Source organism: Scleropages formosus, chromosome 3 (assembly GCF_900964775.1).
Source record: "Scleropages formosus chromosome 3, fSclFor1.1, whole genome shotgun sequence".
Classification (NCBI taxonomy): domain Eukaryota; kingdom Metazoa; phylum Chordata; class Actinopteri; order Osteoglossiformes; family Osteoglossidae; genus Scleropages; species Scleropages formosus.
In genome coordinates, this window is record NC_041808.1 from 12,975,826 (window position 1) to 12,997,186 (window position 21,361).

Here is a 21,361-nt window from a genome sequence, read left to right on the forward strand (position 1 = left end):
ATTTAAAATTGCTCAGGGGGCAATGAACATTCATATTCTGAAGAGCACTGTATTTCTGCAAGGAACTTTTTTTCTGGGTGACATTTTGAATGGATTTTCTTTGGGTATCACCTGAAGACACTTTCAAAGAGATAGAGTCAGAGCTGAAAGAGATGCGGCTCTAGGGTAAAACTGAAAATGAAAGTAGTTAGAAAATTTTGTTCCAGTGAGTAGGAAAGAGGCCGGCAAAGATCCTGTGATGGAGCGTAAGGAGGAACAAATATCAGAGACTGACTACAGCTGCTACACGGGTGACTTTACAGAGAATAAGAATATATGATATCTATATCTAATCTTGGAGAGGATAGGAGAACAGCCTTGCGCTTTTGAATTAACTGCCTTCAGCGCCACACTGAAGCACAGAGGAAGCCCAGACTCTCATTACTAAAAACAAAGCTTTCACCAAGCAGGGTCGTTTTTTTATTTTTTTCTTTTCTCTGCTCTGTAAATTTTGCTGTTTCAGTGTGAAGCCACATTAAGCGCTAATTTTCTGAACGATGTGTCTTTTAGGCATGCCGGCACTGAGCGCACATCCGTCAACAAATAATACGCTATTGGTTTTTATACAGGATGGATGGCATAGACGATGAAAGGATAAATTCTGAAGCCGATAATGATATGTTCACAATAGACTTCAGCCACTTATTTGAGGAACTACTTGGGAACTTTGATTAATACACGCATATTAACAAGTCATCTTGTGATTGGTGGCACCCCTTCTGATTACGTTATGTGTCAAGATGAGTGAATAAGACAATGTATAAAATGCCAAGGCCAGTAAGTGATTACTTCTCAAATATCAAAACCACAATTTAAATTTATTAACCATGAAGTGACACGACTCACCAACGATAACCACAAACAGCACATATACTATAATTCAAACAGTAATATCCATATTTTACCTCAGCCTCTGTCTGTCCCTCTCAAGAACCCCACGCCGGTTCTCAAGTACAAAAATGAATGATATTTAATAAAACTGCCATTTGACCTTTCTGCCTCACCTTGCCTGTACCTTTTACTGCATATTTACATTTATTCATTTACCTGATGCTTTTCTCCAAAACAGCTTACAATGATTACTGTTATTTACAGTACTGGATAATTATACTGAAGCAATTTCAGGGTAAGTACCTCGTTCAAGTGTACTACAGCCAGAGGTGGGGATTCAACCTGCTATCTCAGGATCCAAAGGCAGTAGCAGAAACCACTATGCTACCAGCCGCCCCCTAACTCCCTATAAAATGGTGTATTATATTGATGAGAAAAAGTTTTTTTTAAAAAAAATAAAAGTATCCTGTATCTACCCGTCTGTGTACCCATGAACTTAGTAATTTTATCACTAATTCTTAACTGCAAACCGTAAAACTCCATATTGCAACACCATTTAGATTTTTTATTGTCAGTAATAGGTAGAGAATGTGAATTTTTATTGTTTGCTGTACTCTCTTCTTGAACTTCAGCACTAACACCACTTTCTATCAGTTTTTAGTGTGTTCTGTTTACTGTTAATGAAAATTTGATGATGATTTACCAAAGTACAACACTCTCAGTCAGCAAGCGAAATAATGGACAGCTAATGGAGAGCAAATCAAAGAGGAGCCCAAAATTTTGGCAAGTCTAGGTTTAGCATACCTAGGCTAAGACCTTGGTGTACTGGGCTGGACTATGCAGTAAAAACAGTCTTTTTTAATACGAGTGCAATACATCAGCCACGGTTAGAGTCAACCAGCCAGTACAGCTGCAGGACCAGCATGCTCACTCTGACCTGTAGTCAACAGGAAAACAATATGTTTGACAAAGGGGGTTAGAGGAGAGAACGCTGTCTTCCAGGCATTTGGGCAGGTGCGGACTTTTCACACAACCAAGTGCACTTTATAGTGGACTAATACCCAGCAGATGCCTGAAAATTTATGCTTGAGAAAAGAACCAAAATGAACAACATGAAGTAACCTTAGCAAGCACACATGGCATGCTAACGAGACACTGATATACAGAGGTAATGTTTGGATTTTAAAAAAGATTTTTTTTTTTTTCTTTGAATTATTGGTTTTATGCACAACAAAGGGTCAAAACAGCATAGAGGTAACAGTACACCAAACAGTACACCGCAGAAGCAAATGTGTCCACGTACACAGACTTAGGGTTAGGGTCAAAAGGTTACAATTTATCACAGGTATGACCATGTAGCACTTTCTAATAAGTTCCAGAAGGGTTTCCAGATATTCCAGAATTCATTAGATTTTTCATGCAAATCAAATGTTACTTTCCCAAGTGGGAGGAATTTAAACACTTCTGATCTCACCATAGCAGCAACACATCATCAGTAGGGTAAAACTAACCTGTCTCACGATGGTCTAAACCCAGCACATGTTCCCTAGTGGGTGAACAATCCAATGCTTGCTGAATTCTGCTTCACAATGATAGGAAGAGCCGACGTCGAAGGATCGAAAAGCGAGGCCGATTTGTGGGGGGGGGTGCAGTGGCACAGCAGGTTTAGCTGGATCCTGCTCTGTGGTGGGTCTGGAGTTCAAGTCCTGCTCAGGGTGCCTTGCAGCGGACTGGCATCCCATCCTAGGTGTGTCCGCCCCAGCCCTGTGGCCCACGTTGCCGGGGTAGGCTCCGGTTTGCCACAACCCCACTCGGGACAAGCAGTTGAAGACATTGTGTGTCCTCATCATGTTTACAGAGGGAACTTCAAGTGTAGACCACAGCATTAACACTCATTTCTTTGCCAGATATGTCAGAGTGGATGGTATATGTACCATAACACCATCAAGAAAGGAGTTTGGGTTTTGATTTAACAAGAGAATAGTTTGGGAAACATCAGTTTTTCGTTAAACGTTTCTCGGATCACTGAACGCCAGATTGAACCCCAGTCCAGTAAGCTTATAACTCATCACATTTCCACAATAAATGTATCAAAGAGTCTGGAGAGGCGGACATAAAGAATTAATTGTTTTACTTCCCACTAACTGTTACGAAAAAGATTGACTGGCTCAGACAGAAGGCAGCAAAACAAAAACGAAAGAAAGAAGGTCTGACAAAGGGTCCAATCCTAAACGAATCAATGAATCTTAATGTCTCAGCCATGCCTTCCCTTTACATGGGCTCCAAAACTTGATCCTAAAAAAATTCTAGAACAAATACAAATTGAGGTTACATTAATGTTTAATGCACACACGCTGTCCGAAACCGCTTGCCCTCAGCAGGGTCACGGCAAGCCGGAGCGTAACCCGGCAACACAGGGCACAAGGCCGAAGGGGGAGGGGACACACCCAGGATGGGACGCCAGTCCATCGCAAGGCACCCCAAGCAGGACTCAAACCTCAGACCCACCTAAACTCACTGCGCCACTGCACCCCATGTTTAATGCTCTCTCCGCAATTAAGTGTTTACAGTTTCACAATAAATTTGCTGAACATTGAAATATTTACCGTTTAAACAACAAAGCAACTTTTCAAAAGAAATCTATTATGTCTCAGTTTTTAATTTTACCCTCATAAAATTTTTGTACTCTTTTAGCTTTATTAGTAAACTGCTCTACCTTATACAACAGATGCTCATAGAAAATATAATTCTGAAACAACTTCTTGAAGGAAAAAAGAAGAAAAACAAGGTGACACAGTTTTCACTTGGACAATGGGAGAAGAGGGACCTGTCAACATCTGGAGAAGTTCCACAAATACTGTGCCTCTGTGTTTAGTGGTCACTGGCCCATATGCTGTGACTTTAATTAAGAGGGAATTGGGAGGAGGCTTCGAATTTCACCAGGAATCACTGCGAAGTTACCCACGTCAACAGTCAACAAATGTTTAATTCAAGGCTAGAGGGACAGAATCCCTGGGACCGAAAACAGACGCCACTTCTAGACCAGACAGAATTTGCAAAAGCACAGCCACATGGGCTGCTTAAGATATAGGTGCTGCTGCCGATTAAGGCCATCCTTAGTGCTGTTTGGACACCTGCTGTATTAATTATCACATCTAATGTTGATAGCAAACTAATTGATGTCTACTGTAGGGAGAAAGTAAAAAAAAAAAAAATAATAAATAAATAAATAAATTAAAAACTGCCTGCAATTAATCAGTGTCAGAGAAGAAATCAAACCCCATATGTGATTACTGCTGAAGGCTGCTCCCAGAATTGAATCTTAATAGTGCGTTTTTTTGCATGAAGCAGATATTGGGTTCAGTTTTTTGGCATTCAGGTAATGCATTTATTTTACACACAGGTTTTGAAAATATCAGAATTAATTCCATCCTCAGAGGTATGTTTGTCAGTTGTTACTTCCGTTTATAAGTTTATGTAAATGTGTATTTTGCCTACGTGAAATTAATTAAATTTAGTGCTCAGTCCAAGGACATTTGTTTGTGTGGAAAAAAAGAAAAAAAAAAAACAGGTGTAACATTTGCTAACATTTGTTTTTTCTAATTCCAAGTCACAAAATACCAAATAAGGACAAGCAGAAAAAAATCCTATCCCTTGTTCATATTCAAAAGTAAAATTTTAATTATTTAGGCTGCTCAGGACCAAAATCTGCTTGGAGAGCAAAACCAATTCTCACAGTATTCCGACATGTAAATTCAAACTGCTTGGCAACCACGCAATTAACTAAAAGTACATTACAGGCAAGAAATATTCATAGTCATGTTAATGGATTTCATTTTTTTCAACCCACATCTGAATAATTCTACTAATTAAAAGCAGACAGGTTTATAACAGGCAAGGGGTAAATGTTATATGATGTTGTACACGGTGCTGGACAGAATTGGACAATATACCAAAAATACAGTTTACTGCCATTATAAAAATCACTGCTGGTATGGTCCTCCCTACATACTATAGCCTTATTCCACAATGCAATTCATTTAAAAACAGTTAACAATAAAGCAGCGTATAGCACAGAATTTCTCACTTTTTGCATCTCTGTTACTCTGTGTCATATTTACTGAGTGTGTTTCTGTTGCAAAATGTATGTTCAGAGTGCATAGATATTCCTTGGAAACGGCGTGCATCCAGAGCATTTATAGTCTTTCTTAAACTTTGCTGACTATGAAATTAACCAAAGAAAAGGGGGAGACTGGTCTAACCAACCCATCAGTTCTCCACTTAGACTAATGACTTCCTCATAATTATCCAACTATCTGCACTTGTCACAAATCAAAATAATAAAATTAAATAAAATCTCTGTCCTGGCACAAACTACTGAAGTACTGCATATAGCCTTTAACTCACCCTGTCATTAAGTCACCATTACAATAAATAGATGTTTCTGTCACTTACATAAATCTACATAATTAATAAAACAATGGTGAACCACATAAAATACTCAGTTTTAGCACACTGGACGTATGCAATTGTAAACATAACACAACACTCTAGGTGTGCAATCTGTCCCTCAGTCCTCAGATCTTTTACTTTTGCGAAGAATGTTCCCTAAAAATATGCAATATACAGCCAAGCGGAAAGTTGTTTATCATCTAAAAAATAGATATCATTAATTCTTATTTAGTTGTATTTTTTTTAGTACAGTAACGGTGATATTGAAGAGCTTGTGATTCTTAATTTCAAGTTTTATGTTATTCTTTTAGAACTTTTAGACTTAACTTATTTATAATAAAGTTTTCCTGTGTGTGTGTGTGTGTGTGTGTGTGTGTGAATCCACATACTTCTGTGGAACTTGCTTATGAATAAGTTAAAAAGTCTCAGATCTGCTGTTTTCTTTTACAGAGAACTTACGAAATGACAATGTGCTAGTTAATGCTGCAGTTCTCCTAATTTCAGCAGAAAGGTCTTGTTTATGGAAGGCTCATACATAGCTTTTGTGTCACGTATCAATATTAGTTATATCTGTTGATTGTCAAGCACCTGAAGCGTAACGAAAGCATAGCGTTACGGAACAGCCAAGATGCTCTCATGCTATAATTTTATCTATGGTTAACGGCCTAACGTAATTAAAAACATAGAAATAATGCTCAGGCAAAAATGCATAAACACAACATAAACACTAGTAGAAAATGAAGAAATGAACCAGTTAATCAGTGTAAAATAAATGTAAATGTAATCTATACCACTCCTGTATATAGACACCACCTGAGCCCTGCCACTCAGACGACACAGATTGCGTAAACGAAAACAAACTAAATCAACAAAAAAATTGGCTAAAAGAGAACAACTGCAGTCATGCGCAACCATGGGCCAAACTGAATTTGTTCAACGTCCCTTAGCATATGGCAAACAGGGTTTCTCACCTTGCTGCTGAGGCTGCTTCATCAGATCACTGCTGCCTGCCATTAGTGGTCCTGGAACAGTTCACACTATTCTTCTCAGGCCTTAAGGATTTGGTAGCCAACTTCTGACTGCAAGGAGTACTGCCAGCCCAAACCCTGTCACATTTTGTTTGGTTCAAAACACCCTTTCATGCCAACATGGGAGTATATCACAGAAGAAAGAGGGGATAAAAATCATCACATACCAAACCCTGAGTCAGATATTCAAGAATAAATAAATACACACACGGGGAACCGGAGCCTACCCGGTAACACAGGGCGTAAGGCCAGAAGGGGAGGGGACACACCCAGGACGGGACACCAGTCCATCACAAGGCACCCCAACCGGGACTCGAACCCCAGACTCACCCAAGAGCAGGATCCGGTCCAACCCACTGCACCACTGCGCCACAGCCCCCCCGCTAAGAATAAATAAATAAGTTAAAAAGAAACTTTAGCTAATACTTTTGTTCCATTGGCATTTCAGTGCCTTTCCTTCATTAAATGTGCACGCCCACAATAACTGATACAACAGACGGGAGGGTGACTCCGCCACTGGCTGGCTTTTTACATTTACTCAGATCTTCTGAAAACATGCTTTCTTGGCTCGCTGGTGGTTTGGCCCCCTCGTCGCGTTCATAAACAAATTTGGCTGCCTCGCACAGAAGCTTCGCGGTATGACAGCAGATGGCATTCAGAGACCCCGGAGCTGCTCTTCTGCAAAGGGCACCGGATGCGCCCCAAAAAGTGCCCCTCGGATACACCAGCGCCCCAGGAGCAAGCGATGTCCCCCGTACAAAATTACTCTCTGCCTTCATCATCACCGGAAACCTGCTTCGTGGCAGCCGTGGGCTCGTGCTCTTCCAATTAAATCAAGATATATTTGCCTTTCAAATCCTCCTCTCCCACTCCTCCCATTTGGAGTAATTGATGGAGCCCTCCGGCCTATGATGAATGGCTCTCCAACGTTAAGATGAATAGGTGGATGAATGCGTTGCCCTGCAAGGGCTGTAGTGGGAGCCAGAGGAGTGCTGACACAGTGACAAATACACTGACCGTGGCAGCCGCCCGCCTAAATCAGCAAGGGGAAGGTAGCGACCGCCTGACAGCCCCTACGCTTCCTTTAAAGCCTGTGCGGGGCTCCGCTCTCAATTACCTGCACCAGCATTTAACCAACTTTTTCTCCCCCCTTCTCTCGGTAGCTCTGCAAAGAGACCCCGAATGTGAAGTGCAAAGGCACTTTAAGGACAATACATTTTACTGCAAGGGAAGCAGAAAATTGGTCTGCGAAAGAATCAACATGGCAGGATTTAATCCTGTATTATTTTAGGGGATGCTGATGTGTATGTGTATGGCTATTAAAAAAAAAAAAGAAAAAAAAAAAAACAGACTTAAATTCACTGCATTCCCAGGATGGATTACACCAATGACTCTTGCATAGTATAAGATGTGCTGGAAATCAGGAACTCAACCTGTGTGTATCAGATTAAACAGTGAAGGACAGGTCACATTAGACCATGTTACAGCATGTGAAATTACAATATTTTGCCACAATGATATGTGAATTGTAACCAGGAGGATCATGGTTATCCCATACTTCTGACAATAAGCAGCGTGCGGAAAAAATTTACAAAAACCTGCGGTGCCTCAGAGGACCAGCAAACAGGGGCGCTTAACCTCTGCATTGACCCCTTTCTAGATTGCTGCTGACATCTTTAAAGTCAGGGCATGTGTTATTTCACATGACTACCCCACATAAAAGGATGTTTTTTTTTCTTTTTTTTTTTGTCCAAAAGAGGTTAATAACAGTTCAGACCACTGAGCCATATTAAAGCCGTGGCTAATAATATCACGGAGCAAACGACCATTATAACTTGTGAACTGAGAATCTGTGCACAATTTGCATTACATTATTTATTTATAACACACCGCTTTTTTGAAGACACAACTTTATGATACTTTTGTAATATTTTATACATTTATAAAGGAGAATGTTTTTACTGCAGTAAGAACCTTCAACTGCTGATGCATCTTTCTCAATAGTAAAAGGGTTCTCAACGGCGTGCAGCCAGCAAAGTTCTTCATACGAACCTGCATTCTTAACATATCATGGTCCCATGCATAGATAATGAAGGGGACACACTGAGATTTCACAATTTCCACCTCATTCCCAAAGACATTTTGAAAGGTATTCAATGTGAAAAATACATTTGTTGTCCTCATTATTTTCCCTGTCATTTATTTTTAATATAAAAAGTCTAACATCAAAATCATATGTGTAGAACAGTGAATAACCTTTCCAGTCATTTTCTGTAATTTCTTACCAATGAACCGCTTATGAGCTGCAAGAGCAGCTACAGGTGGAAATCTGAACCACGAGGCTAATTCCCAACACACTGATATAATGCTCTGAGATGCTTAGCCCAAGGCGGTTGAGAATAAAAAAAGGTCTTTGCTCTGTAGTGCAACCTGATCCAAAGGAGCAGCAGCTGATGCCCCGTATACATTATTTTATTTCATCCTGTCCAAAAAGAAAGTGGCTGATACAGCAGCCTCTTGACTGAGGCTCCAGAGGTTCTTTGCACATTGTTAAAAAAATAACAACAAAAACTATGATTGAATGAATGAAGATACAACAGTTACTGTAGAGGTTACATTTAGAACATAAATAGAGCTAGGCAACTTCTTCAAAGTGAATTTGATTTTTTTTTTCTTCGTCTATATGGATGGATCCATGCTTCCATGTTGTTTATGTCAAATTCTGACCCTACCATCTGAATGTTGCAGCAGAAATCGAGACTCATCAGACCAGGGAATGTTTTTCCAACCTTCTATTGTCCAATTTTGGTGAGCCTGTGCGAATTGTAGGCTCAGTTTCCTGTTCTTAGCTGACAGGAGTGGCACCCGGTGTGGTCTTCTGCTGCTGTAGCCCATCTGCTTCAAGGTTCGACATATTGTGCGTTCAGAGATGCTCTTCTGCACACCTCGATTGTAACGAGTGGTTATTTGAGTTACTGTTGCCTTTCTATCAGCTCAAACCAGTCTGGCCATTCTCCTCTGACCTCTGGCATCAACAAGGCATTTTCGCCCACAGATCTGCCGCTCACTGGATACTTTCTGTTTTTCTGACCATTCTCTGTAAACCCTACAAATGGTTGGGCGTGAAAATCCCAGTAGATCAGGAGTTTCTGAAATACTCAGACCAGCCCATCTGGCACCATCAACCATGCCATGTTCAAAGTCACTTAAATCACCTGTCTTCCCCATTCTGATGCTCAGTTTGAACTTCATCAGATCGTCTTGACCATGTCTACATGCCTAAATGCATAGAGATGGTGCCATGTAGCTGATTAGATATTTGCGTTAATGAGTAGTTGAATGGGTGTACCTAATAAAGTGGCTGGTGAGTGCATTTGACCAGTGCTTTGAATTGTAGTGGAGAAATGAGACAGAACTGTTCACTACGAAATTCCAAAATTGGGTGTTTTTATGATGGTGGTTGTAAATTGTTCTCCATCAGTCCTCCACAATCACCAATAAGTGCTTGACTGAGCTGAAATCTTGTGATGGCCTTGGTATATGGATAACACTATAATCATGCTCTTCAAACTTTCCACTGCAAAGCCATGTTCAGCAGAATAGAAACATGGCCAACCTGAAAAATCCCTGTATAGTCAGAATAGAAATGCTTCGTTACAGGATGACAATGACCAGAACTGATTTGCATTTATTGGCATTCATCTTGTCTTCAACAGGAAGCATTGAGCATAAAGGGTACTAAAAAAATACACCATGCACCTTAAGAGGGCCATCAAAACCTTTCATTGTGGGAATCAAAAATTTAGGCCTGTACATTTACTTCTGTGTTTAGCACACCTGTCCTTGTCTGTTTGCTGAGAATGAGGTGAAGGATGACTCATCTTGCTTTTTCCCACTGCTCAATACACTCCTGCGCTGTTTGTGCGCCTTCTGTCATTTATCTCACAGAAGTGCTTTTTAGATGCAATAAAGGATTTATGTACCACAGTCAAGCCATAATATCTGTAATACACTTTTCCATGAAGTCTGATGATTGTGACAAAATATTTGTGAACCTCTTAGGCTGATATTTGTAGAGTCAGAGTTGGATTTCTCCTTTTGCTCGCAACCTGAATAATGAATGAATGCATGGCCATCAGAGTCAAGGAGTTTGGACATTTGTCTACCATTTCTTACTGCTTTTGATGTATTTCCTTGTCTTCCAAATCAACATCACCTTAGCCAGCATTTCTTGTGAGATACTGGAAAGAGGAGCAGTCTTCAGCAATGAAGCTGCTGCCAAAAGTGTCAAAACTTCAACAGTCAGAGACCTCTTCATCAATATAGTGTATTTTTATACATGATCTGAGGCATGATGGGATGTTAACTCATCTCCTTTATGGAAACACTTTGAGGCATGAAGAAGAACCCGATCCCTGAAGCTCACCAGTACACAATAACTTTATTACTGACCTCAATTAAGACTCTCCCAAGTAGAGTGGATGGTCCGGACCCAGATCCAGAGCCTGTGACTCACACCACAGTTTCAGTGTGTCTTCAAGTGTGATCATGTTGTCTCCCGAATGCTGCATCACACACGCCTAACCATCTCTACTCCTGAAGTCTCAATGTGTACAAACTAAAAAAACAAATAAATCTGTCTCTGTTTGCATGTTATCCTCATCATGTCGTGTGGAACGAAGAGCTTTGTACTCACCTGCTTTAAATGTAATAGCTGCCCCTAATTTCACCTTTTCTGGACGCATTTCGGCCAAGATCTCTCCAGCTCATGTACAGTGTAAATGTTCATGCACCGTAACTTCATGAGCATCGCCAGATAAAGCCTTTATTCAGCCACTACTCCAGCATTGCATGTGCTTGTTTGTGTATCTTATAATATATATAAAAAAAAAATGAGTAGGACGGTATCAGGATTTGTCTATCCTGTGTTAATGTATTATGCACCTATTTGAACAATAAACCTCGGTGCAGCAAGTGGTAGGTAACAAATTAGGTTTACTTGAGACTCACATGCCTGCAGCTATGTCTCTTTCTCTTAATGTAATGCATAAACTGTACTTCTGCTGAGATGCACATCGCTTTAGACAAAAACATCTGCTAAATGAACAAATGTGAATGTACATACACACACTGTCTGAAGCCGCTTGTCCCATGCGGGGTCACAGGGAGCCGGAGCCTAACCCGGCAACACAGGGAGTAAGACTGGAGAGGAAGGGGACACACTCAGGACGGGACGCCAGTCCATCACAAGGCACCCCAGGCAGGACTCGAACCCCAGAGAGCAGGACCCAGTCAAACCCACCGTGCCATCATGCCCCCTAAATGTAAATGTAAATGTAAATAAATGTAATTTAATAAAATGTCTCCTTTATTTCTGCAGTGACCTGTGCCACTCATGTATGGCTCTAGTTATAGGCATATGTTGTAATAATTATCTAGCAAAAATATTATTGATTAATGTATTAACTGACTATGGCCACAACCGTCCTTTTTCAGCTCTTTCAGCTCTCCGGAAAAAAAAGCAAAAGGAGTGTGACCTAAAATGAGGGTTTTGATTATACATTTCAGAGAACGCCGTGTAAAACTGATGCCCTGCAGAGGCAGCACCAATAAGTTGTGCTGACCTTTCAGCAAACTTTAGAGTTTTATATAAATAACCATTTGGTTTCAGCAGGCACTTGATAGGGCACGTTTATTTGCTTAAATAATAAGTGAGTAGTTAAAGCAAATTGTTTAATATAAACAAATCACACACAGTTTTGTTGTGTAAAGGGAGCCAGTGGAGCTGTGGCACATGGCTAAATCTACAGGGCAGTTCAAGTGTGGAGGATAAATTGCATCAGTAAATGAGTGCATGTTAGATTGTTTCTGCATATTATATACAGCATATGACATATATTTTTCTCCTATATGCCACCCCTTTCTGTACTTATGTACTTGATTACATTTAGAGGCAACACCAGCAGGAAAGGCACTGTATGAAAGTAACATGATAAAATGAACAGAACCATTTTTTTCTTAAGCATCATATGATAAAATATCATATGCAACCATAAAAGTATGAACTGGAAAAAACTGTGATGCAATAAAAAGCAATAATACAGAATAAATTAGAGTATTTGCTCAACTTTCCAGTGAAACTTAAGGAAAATTAATAATCTTACATTTAAAAAAAATATATTATTTTCAAAAAGTTTTAACCAATTAATTTGAAATATTTTGTATTTTGTACAAAAACAGGCCTGTGCCTTGGATCTGAACCCTCAACTTGAGGAAGCAGAGTTTATTGCTGTAATAATTGGTTTGTTTGTTTAAATGTGATCACATACAATTTATGAAGGCAGAGGTGGGGGGGTAGGAATTGAGGGGCTGGTATTAGTTGGGAGTCATCATAAAAGATAAAAGGTTTTAAAAGCAATTCCCACCTGCGTTTGAAGTTAAATGCATGGCAATATGATAAAAACCATAAAGGACCGTTTCTCACAACACTGCACACTATCAGATGCAGTGTATTTCCACGCTTTAAAGGGTCATCTAAAATTGTATTTGTATTCTCTTAACGTAGTGTAAGAGATATAGTGCTCTAAATTTTGTTCAGAGGATATAAATAAATCTGGTGATGCCTATAATTATGCTGTGCACCGCTTCATATAGTATGAAAAAACTCCTCTTGGAAAATGCACTTTGTGTACGTATTTCACATGAGGTTCAGTGTGCTTATATCTTGCATGAATTATGGGTCTGTGAGATTAAACTAAACAAGAACAACATTAAAGTATTAAATAATGCTATAACAATAATATAATAATAACAATTTCCCTTGTGGGATCTATCTAATACTGACTAGTTTCACACACACACACATTTTCCGAACCACTTGTCCCATATGGGGACGCGGAGCCTACCCAGCAACACAGGGCGCAAGACCGGAAGGGGAGGGGACACACCCAAGACAGGACACCAGTCCATCGCAAGGCACCCCAAGCGGGACTCGAACCCCAGACCCATTAGAGAGCAGGACCTGGTCCAACCCACTGCACCACCACACCCTCCATCTGACTAGTTTCAGAACCGCTTGTCCCTCACGGGGTCACGGGGAACCGGAGCCTACCCGGCAACACAGGGCGTAAGGCCAGAGGGGGAAGGGGACACACCCAGGACAGGACGCCAGTCCGCCACAAGGCACCCCAAGCAGGACTTGAACCCCAGACCCATTAGAGAGCAGGACTGCAGTCCAACCCACTGCGCCACCGCACCCCCCGTTAGTTTCATTTTCACTAAATAAACCTTAAAGTTTGGCCACATTAGCATTATGCCCCTCTTTTACTTCTACAGTGATAAACTGGTCCTGTTGACAGGCTTTTTTAACTGAATGTCCTGCAAAGTGAAATGAATGGTGTTATTTTCATGATGATAACTGAATGGGGTGCTGAATGTGTTTTACAAGTTCCCGGTGTTACTATTTTTCCATCGGGGTTAGCTTTTGTAATTCCTAATCACTGTGGAATTAATTCTAATTTACATCTGAATGTGGATGAACAATGAACAATTAGGCCATCAGGCAGCATAATGTATCTACCAGCACTGTTGTCCGCGAAATTAATGGTAATTTAATTCAATTTGTTAAGGCAAATACATGTCAGGTCATCGTGACATCAACTTTTGACATTATGGCAAACAGAAAATATGCTGAGATAACACTTGTGAGGCCAATAAGGGGCAGGTTTGTACCCGGGGCAACAGCAGTTGTGAAAGGGTCACTATCATCTGGCAAAGTGAGGCTGTTCAAAACCTTGCAAAATATTGCATGTATTTCTATTTTAGAGGTTTCACTTTCCATGTTAAGGGTACCTATTAACTTAAAAATTTAAACTGTCTCCCATCTGTATAGGGGATCATGAATAATTTGGCCAAAGGACAAAGAAATCCACTTGTATGCCAGTCAGCTCCCCATTTGGAATGGTCTTAAGGTTTTAATGTTGCAGTGTAGAAAGAGGCACACGTACCTGTAAGATATTCTGGGTCGGGCACGGGGTCAGACAGCTCTTCGTGACACTGCACTTCCGTGGGAACTGACGCCACCACCATGCCATCAGGGAGTTGTTGCTCGATGCCTCTGGCAAAGTTCTTCTGCCTGACCCGGGTGAAAGAAAAGAGGCAATTGAAAGCCACTGCCCTGCTTCCGTCCGGTAAGTCAACTTCCATCACGAGCATGTTGCGAAGCGATATCCTTTGGCACATCATTACGGGAAAATCCATAGGAAATATATACGAGCGGAGATTTTGTCGATTCAGAAACTTTATTTATGGAACGTCATTTTTCATCATGGTTTATATCCCTCCGTTCTTACAAAGAAGTACTGGGGTTTTTTGTGGTTGACGTGCCCATTTGTTATTGCTCATACCTTTTTTGGTAATGATCATCTTGTGTCTGCCTGCTGTGCTCTTTTTATCAATGCTGATTAAATCCCTTATAATGTCTCCGGCCACAGAGTTAGGGCGGGGGTCAGCAGAGTATAAATCAATAGGCACGCCATTATGTGGAAAAAGTTTTTGAACTGACTATTAACACTGAGAACTGATACCATGGAATTTACTTCTGCAAAAATGCCTCAAGCAACACCTAATCCTTTCTTTTCCATTTAGTCGTTCATTTATCTAAGCCTGTGTAGCTATCAGTAAATGTGTGCAGACAATTTGAGTTGAAAAACAAATCCTTAAAGCTTGTGCGAATCCAGGAGACAGAAACAAATGAGTGAAGACATTTGAAGGATTTTTGTTTTTAATCACAATTGTATTCTCCACATGAAATCCATGTTGAAGGAATGAGAAAGTCTGTCATTGTTTTCAGTGTCTGAATTCTTTACTTTTCAGTACAAATAACTGAGAGCATTTTGACATCTATAAACTGTTCCCTGACCAATAGCTGTATGGTTAGTTGTGTGGTGTCCGGTGATGAGAACATTTATAAATTTATTTGAAACTCTTGCTCATGGATCTTTGTAAAAGTAGCAGGGTGACATCAGCAAGATGAGAATTTCTAAAGTAAAAATGCATCAGTATACACAGAATGGCTTTATAGGAACCAAGCTTAAAAAATTTAAAGTTATAAAAATATTACAGTTAGTCTTTTATTGAAATTAGAAGGATAGATAGATAGATAGATAGATAGATAGATAGATAGATAGATAGATAGATAGATAGATAGATAAAGATTTTTACAAATAAATTCCAGTAACAATTTAGCTTGATTCTGAAAAATAAACAAACCTCCTTTGATACTTTGCTGAACGAAAAGATATATTCTCACTGAAGCCGGTATATTTACTGCAGAGCAATGCCATCAAGTCAGGCCTCACAAAAGGGTTCTGTATTGTATATCAAATCACCTTATCAGCTGTGCTGTTGTTCAAAAATATTTATTGTGTGTTATGGTGTATTGCACCTTACAATTTGCTTACAAACCATTAATATTACTAATTTCCTAAACATATGTTCAGTTCATTTTAGAGGTTTGAGTTTCTCTTGCTGTCTACGGTTGTACAGCTACAGAGAATAGGAAAACAAAAAAGTTCGTACTGCTGAAGTAAAGAAAGAAAAAGAAAGAAAGGCACCCAATGTAATGTTATCACGCTGATTTTCATTGATTGATTGATTGATTGATTGATTATGTTTCTAAATTTCTCAGTATGTTACAGTCTGAATATTTGTTGTGGCCTCAATTCCTCATTCGAAATGGAAAATTTTTATAAAGCAGGCATCTCCCTATACAGTAAAGCCAGCCTCTGTGGCCGAAAACCCACACGCTGCCGAAACAGTGTGCCAAAAAACAACACTTCTGAGGGAACACTTGGAGGGTGCATCACGGGAGTTCTCCTAGGCACTACATGAAAATGAGAAAAGGCTGTTTTTCTCATCAAACTCGGACCACATGCAGAGATGGACGCTTTCATGCTGAAATATTAATACCGCGGCTTGCTCGCCTCATGCAAATATCCTGTATGAGGAATCATTTACCAATGGGAAATGAAAGGGGGATGGATGGCACTGATCCTGAAGGCCAGTGCTCCTAATGAATATAACACCCAGTGTTGTGGTCCCTGCAAATTCCAGCTTTAAAAAGGATACATTTCACCACAGTACCCTCATGCCATTGGTCAGAGTTAAAGGAGCTATGAAAGAGGGCTTGGAATTACAGTGCTATCTACTAGTTACCAACTAAGTATGAAGAATTTGCTGTAGAAAACATTGCCAGCCAACAGGCAAACATCCCAAGAGTCAATTAATGCCATTTTCAAAGATGAGCATTTTTTTTCTTGTTGAGCATATTATATTGGAGACTTTTTTTAAAAGCAATTTGCAGGACTTAAATGGCAAAGCTTGGATAAAGCTGGGTATGCATACATGCTGAATGTAAAGTAATTGGTTCCAATTAATGTGGAAACACAGCCACTGAAAATACTGAGACTGAGAGTGAAAGCAAGGAAAGGAAAATAGGTTGTCTCACCGGCCTATTTATTTATTTCTTTATTTACTCATTAATTCATTCATTTATTTATGTACAAATTACAGTTTTAATTTACAGTGAGGAAAAAGGGTTAAAGAGATTAATAAAACTTTAATGAATAAACATGAGGACATTCATCCTTTTGTACCCCTCACCATAACCTAGTCTTATTAGGAAATAATAACCACTGAAGGAAAAGCTGAAAAAGCAAACATGCCCCTCAAATTAGATAGATAGATAGATAGATAGATAGATAGATAGATAGATAGATAGATAGATAGATAGACCCCCTCTGCCTTGTGCCCAGTGCTTGGTTATTGAAACTGGGTGGATGGATTATACCTGTTGAGCTACATGATTATGGAAGCCAGGCGTATACCTTAGACTTCAAGCAGCACATGGCATTTTGGAAGAGCAATAGCAACTGGACCTGGGCAGTGCTCTTCCATATACATTAACATGCTACATTGGATCCTGAGGGCAACTCACTTAAAGTCCTCGGAAGTGCTATAGTCCGAGGACACGGTGTCGTGACAGTCAGCTAACATCCCCCTCCCCCCAGGCAAGTGTCCTTGGAAGCAGACATGTCCCCCTGACAGTCAGCTACTGGATCAACCATATGCCAGCTACCGGATGCCATTAGAGTGACCACTGCAGGAAGTGGCTTGCAGAGCCCAGGAGTCACTCCCAACACACTTCACCGGCCGTCTGAACCACTGGAACACAGACTTTGAGCAGCCAGAGCTCAGGGCTAATCCCCCAAGCCACCCACCAGCATGCCCTACATACAGCAGGCTATGACCTCTGAGGCCAGCTCAGTTCATTTCGTCTGAGGGAGTGACAGCAGCCATTTCATATGATCTGTATTTATTCGGGACACATATTTACAGTCCACAGTAAAGTTTCTGATCGCTGCACCTCACAGGCACCTGCATTCGCCCTTCTCCTGTTTCTCAGGCATTTCTCATTTTCTTAAAAGGCTAAATAAACACCATTTGATACAGATAGGAATTTTTTACATGAATCAAACATTTTTTTTTTTTGTACAAGCTTTTCATGTTGTTTGCTTCTCCTGACTACGAATGATGTGTTTTGAATAGACGATTTTACAATCAACTGATGAGTAAAGAGGCAACGTGGTGCTGTGGTTACAGCTGTCAATTTACAACTAGAGGACCTAGGTTTGAATCCCTGCTCCTTCTGTAGTACCCTGGATCAGGGTACTTACCTTGACCTTCTCTAGTTGAAATTACCCAACTGTATAAATAGGTAAATAATTACATGTGGTCCCCGACTTACAATGGTGAGCTGGCGATAGACATTCAGTAGAAACCATACTTCAAATTTTGAATTTAGATTTTTTTCCGGGCAAGAGATATGTCGTGCAATACTCTCTCGCGATGCTGGCAGTGGTAGTGATCAGCATCTCCCAGTTTGTCACGCAGAGGTGTGCATTAGGTGTATTAAATGCATTTTTGACTTACAATATTTTCGACTTACGATGGGTTTCGCAGAATGTAACCCCATCGTAAGTCAGGGACCACCTGTATAAGAAACCTAGTGTGCAACCACAACACTGTACTTCCAGATAAATATTCCAAATCTTCAAAACATTTGTATGGAAACATTGTTCTTTACTTTACTGGGGAAAGAAAAAAAAAGTGAAAAATGCCCTGTTGGTCAGCTTTGCAATCGCACAAGTGACTTTTAACACTTCATCTGACAGCATATCAGTCTCATGTCTGCCATTACAGATAAGTATCCTGTTCTAAGTGCTGGGAACTAATCAGACTCTTGTCTTGATTTGTGGGAATGACACCAGGACTTGTAGCAGATAAGTAAAAAGGATGAAAATCATCCTAGTATTTACGTTGTGTTTTGTTGCGGAAGACGCCACAACCATGGGAGAAAAGCAAGAATATCCAGTTCATGTGGGTCAATCAATCAAATGTGTTTCTACCTGTCACATGTTCTTAACCCATTAAGTGAATGTCGACTGGCCAGTTAAAATTTCTCATCATACCATCACAAAAGAAGTGATCGAGATTAACTGGACTTGTGGAAACTTGTGGTAAGTAGATTTTTTGAGGATGGTGGTCATTTTTCCCCAGCATCCTCCTCTCTCTACCACATTGAACAATAGAACTGAGTCACTTTCTTTGAGCTGGCTGTTGAAGCTCCAACACACACAAATTAAAGTAGGTGAAAAACACACCATTTTTCAGTTTGCTGTACAGTAAATGTTGGTTTTTGTTCATTGATCAGCTGACAGCATATGTGATGCCTTAGCTTTTGGGAGTCCAGGTCTTCAGTCAGAATTTTTGTTGAGAAATAAATGCAGTTCAGATCTTGGTTTGAGTTCTGTCTGTGGAATTTTGAGTGTACTCCTCTGTGCGACTTGTGTGTGCGTGCATTTGCTATTTGCATGTGCATCAACCAACGTACATAATCAGTATGAAAATGCAATAAGCATACTGTACAAGCAGTCAGGAAAAGGAGGCTGACAACCTGGAACCGTGTTGGAGCGTCTTCCCCATGATACGTTGACAGAAAGACCACTTACAGTGACACTGAGTATCTAGTTAGCCCACAGACTAATGGAGCCTCTATTTCAAACCATGCATTTCTCAGGAACGCAGTTATGACAGTCATCACTGTAAATTTCCAAACTACACTACTATTCAGTTAATCAATTAGGCAAATGAGAACATTGACAGCAGTGTTTACAGTGTGTCCGCTGACACTTAAGACTTTGTCAGACTGTAAATGAAACTATCCAGGCCACCTCAGAGAGCTGGGGAAAGACAACTGTGACGCTGGTCGAGGTGGCAAGTGTAAACATGAAAGGGATTTACACATCTTACAACATGACTGGAGGCTTTAGTGGAAACGAAGCTGCCAGCTGTTCGGCATGCACAGGATGCAAATAAAAGCCATGAACACCTGCCAACAGTAAACTTCCCCTGGTGAAGGTGCAGAAACATTCGCATCAAGTAAAAACCAAATACTGTAGATGCCACATCCAAGGATGAATGCCAAAAAAAGGATGTGGGCCTAAGTCCCTGACTCTTGGATGCACTTTGTTGTATTACTGACATGCTCTCATCTCAGCTAAGTAGAGCAGTCACATGTCCCTCAGGCAATATTCCACCGTGACAGACATCGATAAATATGATTCGCTTCACTTCAGAGGTTTCTCTGAAAGGTCCATGGTCAAGTTACATACTAAAACACAACCTAATAATGGAAGATCTCAGAGCAATACAGAAAAGAGTCTCGAACACACTGATACTGGTGGAAAGTGCCATAAATAGAATCAGATGGTGTTTGAAAACACCATGATTTTATTTACGCTTCTTCCTCATATGAAATACCTGCTGCTTCCAAACACTGTTTGAGTGACCTCGTTCTTCCAACAGTATATTTACTCTCATGAAGAGAACCAAAGGCATGTGTGACATCTGACACTGCAAGTCCGCTTGGGAACACGTGTCTTATGTAGATACATTTCTCGTTCGTGTCACATTAAATATTCCTAGAAGCTCTTTTTAGATCGCTGAAAAATCCATTCCAGACCAAACTGTTTTTTTGTTTTTTTTTAAGTTGTCAAATATCCTTGAAATCATATTTTTGTTGCACATTGATAAGACCACAAGTGAGGAAGATAAAACAATAATTAGTAAAAAAAATCAAATTTCATCTCAGTAAGACAGCTGTGTATGATCTTTACAGATTTCATTTACACAGTTGTTTGGGTCTGAACAGTAAAATATGGTGGATGAGTGTATAAGCGCCGAGTGACTAAAGTCAGCAGGGAAACAAATTTTGACATAAACACAAGATTCAATCAGATAGACCTGTTAGCTATGACTTAATTAAGAAAATTGTTAGAGGGGATTGTGACAGATGAAGAAATTACCAGCACTTCTGTTTACATTGAGAACATAACAGAAGGCTACATCTTGGTCCCATGGTATGGAAGTCCATGGTTGGATATGCTACCTGTCTCTGCATGCTCTGAAAGCCTGTGAGTAGTTTTGACTTGTTTTTATTTTTCTGCAATCATTGCCTTTGTGTTGTTTATTTCTACATTTTAAAATTCCGCCCTATTTATAAATTAAAAGTGGACAGAGCGCAAAAGAATTGCAAGTCTATCCAGGAGTGGGCAAGCAAATGCATCTCAGATTTGGATCATATTATACTCTTGTGGGTCATGATATACCCCAAGCAAACATGCAGAAATCTATAGGTCTCTAACACTTCAGGAAGTTTTTACTGTTTCTATCTGTCCTGAGTTTACTGTCCAGGAGACTGCATTTACCTAATGTTTGAACTTTGTGAAGAATAAATACGATATGAGCCATTGGGAACCGAAGAAAGATTCCTTGTATGTGTGTGCATTCTTGGCCAAATGAATCAGATACTGATTCTAATAAATGAAGATGTGATATGTATTCATTTATTAAATCTTCAGAATCTAAAGGGTTACTATTTCCATTTTTAC

The 21,361-nt window shown here is 40.0% G+C and overlaps 1 protein-coding gene across 3 annotated transcripts in view; it reads right to left on the bottom strand.

Annotated features, from left to right (window-relative positions):
* astn1 (astrotactin 1) overlaps positions 1 to 21,361 on the bottom strand; it is a 281,101-nt gene that overhangs the window by 80,674 nt on the left and 179,066 nt on the right. For all 3 annotated transcript variants that reach the window (XM_029250461.1, XM_029250460.1, XM_029250459.1), the window contains one exon: positions 14,357 to 14,484. In XM_029250461.1, coding sequence (XP_029106294.1) covers positions 14,357 to 14,484 — 128 coding nt within the window. The remainder of the gene's footprint in view (positions 1 to 14,356; positions 14,485 to 21,361) is intronic.